General features: G+C 32.2%; 1 protein-coding gene across 1 annotated transcript; it reads left to right on the top strand.

Annotated features, from left to right (window-relative positions):
* The first annotated feature begins 213 nt into the window (after positions 1-213).
* On the top strand, positions 214-3,766 carry LOC150025509 (uncharacterized protein At4g29660-like). The gene is made up of 4 exons (XM_090294651.1): positions 214-311; positions 1,319-1,515; positions 1,975-2,180; positions 3,457-3,766. The coding sequence occupies exons 2-3, from the start codon at positions 1,333-1,335 to the stop codon at positions 2,080-2,082; spliced, it is 291 nt and encodes a 96-aa protein (XP_090150777.1). The 5' UTR covers positions 214-311; positions 1,319-1,332; the 3' UTR covers positions 2,083-2,180; positions 3,457-3,766.
* Positions 3,767-5,735: the final 1,969 nt, after the last annotated feature.

Genomic DNA, 5,735 nt, shown 5'->3' with positions numbered 1-5,735 from the left:
TATAGGAAAGACAAAATCCACTGATCAAATATGCATTTTCATTTTGTTTATTGCTAAACAAAAACCCATTTTAGCAAATAACTTTTGTCAAAATTAAAAAGGGTGTGTAAATAACAAAGGCCTGGCCCAATTGAGTCCTCAAGGTTCATTTAGTTACCAAATCTTAAGGTTCACTGTATTTAAGGTGGGTCCAATACCACTGAATCATTACCCTTTCATTTATTTTGCACTTTAAAACCTAATTGATAGTCCTCCGCTTTGTTCATCAACGTCTCTCAGCCTAGTTCTTAAAGGAGCACCAGAACAAGCAGGTATGGGACAATCTTCTTTCTTTGCAATTGTCACTATGTTGTTATTATTTGATTTGATTTTGATTATCTTCTATTATAACCGTGCTTCATTCGATGTTGCTGTGTGCCATTTCTGTTTGAACTAAATTTATGTACCCATGATTTCTGTTTTGCTTAATTAGCATTCTGTTTTAGAGAAATAATGACGTGGGTTGAAGGGAAATTAACCATTGGCGTAATATTCAGCATGCGTTTTTGGAATTGTAGCTTGTTTGATATTGCGTTTTTCTATCACTCGATTTGTGCGTGGTTTAGCCAAATTTGGAATCAGATTTGAGCTATTTATTTAGTTTAATTGCTGATTTTGGACTTTATTCTAGCTTTTCTGATATTGTTGTGCCTTGTATTGCCCAAAGTTATGGCCTTTTGTTTGTATTGTCATAATTTTTCTTTAAATGGTAATGTCCTTGATAACTTTTCTGTAAGTTTTGAATGACTCTTTGTTTTGCAAAGTTAGTGTGGATGCGTGTCGGGTTTTAACATAGAGATCCTAGTGATAAATTTATCTATAGCAGACAAACACCGAAAATTAGTAATCAACTCGATCACACGAGGGTCAGCCCACTCGTAATATTTTTATGAATTGTGTTCATTTTCAACAACAATTACGTCTTTTCCCATTATAAATGGTTAGATGAATCAAACCTATGTCATAATGTTTCATCTTAAACAATATCTATACCTTTGAATTCTTCTTAGTAATGTATGTTGCTTATTGTTTTTCTTGGTCTCTGTCTGCCTTAATCAATCAGACTACCCTAAGCTAATTTATTCTTTTTATCGGGCCTTTCAACCTCTATCTCTAAATTGTATATTTAGATTAATTAGAAAGGAGATGCCCATGTAAATAATCTGTTGACTCATCTTAGCAGAGTCAATAATAAACAATGTATGATTGTATGATTAGAGCAGTCTTCTTTTCAATGTAAGGTAGTATTACAATCTTCTTTCTCTTTTGCTCACTGAAGGTTAAGTGATTGAAATGGCAAGCTACCTGTGGAGAAAATATGCAGATTATTTGTACACAAAGTGGGAAAAAACCTTTCTCTGGGACATGGTGGAGCCTTACAGAAGGCCCAAATCATTTACTCCATTAGTCACTATTTACATAGCTGCTTTCTACTCTGGTGTCATTGGTGCTGCCATCACTGAACAACTCCACAAGGTTTCATTATTATTATTATTATCATTATTTATTTTAATTTTAATTCTGTTATTTTTAATATGTTTAGTGTGTTTTGTTTCTCTTATTTGTACTACCACTTATCTGCAGTTTCTAAACATAACTGAGACTCTGAGTGGGTTTTATTGTTTGCATTTTCTGATAGGATTGGAAGGAGAAAAATGGTGAAATTTTGTTGTGTGTGCCAAGTGGTGGTATTTATTTGGGTACACTATGACTGATTTTTTCAATGTGGTTGTTTGAATGATGTTGATCCTTAAAGAAATGCCATTTATGGGTTTTGTTTGTTGGATGAAAGAATGAATAATCATTACAGTTAGAAAACATGGTCCAGCCTAGTGCAATAATAGTGATTGCTGATTATGGTTGAAAAACACTTGATTGTAATATATACTAGGGTAATCCGTCTTTCAAAAACTAACTTCTATAGCAACATCACAGGAAAAGTACTGGGAAGAGCACCCTGGAAAAGCAGTGCCTCTCATGAGACCAAAGTTTTATTGGGGTCCCTGGAGGATCATGGGCGGTGATGTTCCTAAACTTGAATGAAAAGCTCTGGAGGCATGCTCATACTTGATTCCTATTCCCCTGGAAAAGCAGTGCCTCTCATGAGACCAAAGTTTTATTGGTGTCCCTGGAGGATAATGGTAGGTGATTTTCCTAAACTTGATTGAAAAGTTCTTGGAGGCATGTTCATACTTGATTCCTATTCTATTCACTTTCATGTTTTATGATTAATTGATAACGGACTGTTTGATGTCAACAAAATTTTATCACAGCATGCATATTTTTTTTGGCAAAAAAAATCCTTTATTATATCCGAGTCTAGTTATGGTTCTCCATATTATGTGTTAATTAGGAACCATGTGTGGACTCTTCAAATTGGTCAACCTTAGTATGTATGAAGTTTTCCATTCGATCCTCAATATCATTATCCATAAAAAAGTACTATTTGTGGGTTTATGGGATTTTTTTTATCAAATGCAATCCTCTCAGTGTGCATGAGCAGGACATTAATTTGAATTGTTGCCAATCAAATTATTCTGTGTCACTTTCATATTCGTCAATGTTTCTTGCATAACCAATTTATTTAAATTAGTCTAACGTGATGTTATGATCGATTCGGTCATGATGTCAGGAAATGATCAATATAATTTGATTCATGTTAATTGAATTGATCTATTTCATTTTAAAAAGTATTTAACTATTTTTCTTTAATTAAAGATAAATTACACTCATCATTCATTTCTTTTAATGGCATATAGAATCTAGGCTCTCATTCTTCATTCGGTTGTCAATTACTACTTTTTCAATTGTTTATTTAATTATTTGCACTCTTAGTATTTTCACATTTATGTCATTCTAATCCTTCACATGTGCTGATGTTGTTCATTTTCTATACAATGATAAAATTCCATGCTTAAACTTTTTATTCAAATTTGAGCGTTTGCATAGTGATTTGGAAAAAAAATTAGAAAATACAAAATCAGATTTTAAAAATTTAGAAATGATTTATAAAAATTCATTGTGTTTGTCTCTACTCCAATAGGTGTTGTATATCATTGTGAAATTTTCAAGGTTTTGGAAAATAAAATTCGGTAGATGACTAAAACCTTTGCAAAATTTACAATGTTTAAAGTCAACCTTGATGTGCACTTTTGAGTTTGGCTCGAGCTGGTAAAGGTTATGAAATTGGTTTCCAAAAGAAAGAAAAGTCTTCCAAATACTTCTTTCCATTTGGAAAACCTTCCAACAAACCATTTGTGGCATATTTTTATTGCTTGAAGAAAGATCTTACTTCAAAATTTTATCAAATTATAATATTTTCTTTTGTAGTGATAAGTTTGTTTCCAAGGGAAGTACTATTTTTCAGGATCCAATTTGATGCGGGGATCAAAATGTTTCTCTAAATTTGTTTTGTAGGTGTACTTGAGAGGCGAGGAATCTCTTTGGCATCTTGATAGTAGTTCAATATACGAGTGGGGACAACGATACATTCATCAGTTTTTTCTCGGTGGATATCTCACCTACTGTGATACTAATAAAGAAAAAATTATAGGGAGTAGTAAAGTTGGGAACATTTATTCTATTTTTATAGAAAATGTTTCATGTGTGGATGGTTTCAAGCATAATTTCTTATGTTTTAACCGATAAAATAAATTTGATTGGTAAGATTTTGATCATACATGTCAGATTTTGATCATACATTATCTATGAATTTCACATGTCTTATCGAAATAAGAAGATTCATGGTTTTTGCCATAGAAGGGTTGCACACATTAACATGCATTATTTAGGTAAACTTGTCTATAAGGAACCAGTAATTGTTCTACCAAAATATGTGAAACATTGCAAAGAGGAAATCAAAAGGAAAGTATCTATCGATATGAAAAGTGTTGTTTTTCTAGCTTTCAAACCTCTAGACTCCACAACAAAAGCTTTCTAGGACTATGTTAAGTGAAATTAATCTACTAGAGTATTTTAGGTTAATACTCTTAATACAATTTGTTATGTGCTGAATAAAGTGTTAACTGGATTTATCCTTAAGAAAACACTGAGCTATACAAGGATAGAAAGCCTAACATAGCTAATCTTAAGGTCTTTGGTTTCAAGTGTTTTTATGTTAAACATCAGTAAAACAATGGTAAAGATTCTCTTGGCAAGTTTGATATACAAGTTGGTCATGCTATCCTTATGGGTTATTTATTACATTGATATCCAAAAAGAGCGAAGGATTTGTAATAATGTAGGTAATGTTATTCCCTATTTGGTAACCAAAAAGAGCGAAGGGTTTGTAATAATGTAGGTAATGTTTGAAATTTTGATTGAAGGTTTTTCCAGCAGAAAATGCATGAAACAAGTGAGACTGAAAAAGTCATAGCAGATACAATCAAAATTTCAAGGCATAGTGATCTTTCAAAGGAATGGAGAGAGTGCCAAGAGACTTGTCTCTTGGACAATGTGATGGTGATGTTTGAAAAGAATGTTAACTCTAAAAGGAATGAATAGAGCTTGAAAATTGCATTTGAATATTTTTGCAATTAGACTTATTAGAAATGTGGAGGGGGTTATCTACAAGTTTTATAAACAAGTATACAAACATTTTCTAAAATGTTTTGAAGATGACCTTATTTTGTTCTTGTTGCTTCTAAGGTTGTTTCTTCCAACATGACACCTTCATATGAAAAGACGTTTTTGTCCTCAAGTAAAAAAAAAAAAAATCCTAAACTCAACACACTTTACCTTCTTTCCAGCTTTTCACCCCTGCGGCACTCTAACACCCCCACACTGCAGGCTGTTTGTGCTATAGTTTTCTCGTGGTGGAAAAGATTCGGTTTTTATTGGCATTTGACTGTTTTTTTTTATTGATTTGAAACTCCTATCATTTTTTTAGTTTTATAAACAAATTATTTTCAGATATGGAAAAAGTTTTCAAATTATAGAATCTAAAATATTTTTTTAACAAATGCATTTCGCATTGGAGAATCTGAAGGTATTATCGAATCTGGAAAAGGCTTATGAATCTAAAATTTAGAATTTGGAAGATTTTTTGGATTTGAGAATTTTTTGTAATTCATAATATATTTTTAACAAATACAATCTTGTTAAGATTATTTGTTAAGATTTATAACCATTAGATTTTTATTCAGTCAAACAATAATACCTATTGTTATGGGATTTATTCTGTTTTAGAATCTGTTAGTAGTGGGCAGTTTTATTACTGTTAGTTATGGGCAGTTTAATTTTTGCTTATTCTGTAAAGGCTATATAATAGTCATCGTTTATTCAATAAAGCACAAAGCACTTTTCTCTCATTATATCTACCCTTTCTCTGTCTTTTTAACATCTGGTATCAGAGCTCCATCACGGGGCCTGATAAAAAAAAAATAGAAGTAGCAATCTTCAACAAGGGAAAATCATCAAAGATGTCAGAGAGTTCATTTGTGCAACCAGCAGTTCCGAAATTTGATGGACACTATGATCATTGGGCGATGCTCATGGAAAATTTTATGCGCTCTAAAGAGTACTGGGGCGTGATTGAAAATGGGGTTCCTGCAGCAGTAGAAGGTGTTAGTCTCACAGATGCCCAGAAAAAACACAATGACGATCAGAAGTTGAAAGATTTGAAAGCAAAAAACTATCTATTTCAAGCATTAGATCGTTCTATCTTGGAGAGGATCATTAATAAGGATACAACAAAG

The sequence above is a fragment of the Phaseolus vulgaris genome, chromosome 8, assembly GCF_051622355.1.
Source record: "Phaseolus vulgaris cultivar YP4 chromosome 8, ASM5162235v1, whole genome shotgun sequence".
Lineage (NCBI taxonomy): Eukaryota > Viridiplantae > Streptophyta > Magnoliopsida > Fabales > Fabaceae > Phaseolus > Phaseolus vulgaris.
Note: the sequence above shows the minus strand (reverse complement) of the source record. Positions and strands in the feature narration are given on the sequence as shown.

What these genes read in the sequence shown, in the direction of transcription:
- LOC150025509 (XM_090294651.1), top strand. Translation starts at nt 1,333, where the DNA reads ATGGCAAGCTACCTGTGGAGAAAATATGCAGATTATTTGTACACAAAG. An exon ending in TCACTGAACAACTCCACAAG is followed by an intron (nt 1,516 to 1,974) that starts GTTTCATTATTA and finishes GCAACATCACAG; the next exon opens with GAAAAGTACTGGGAAGAGCA.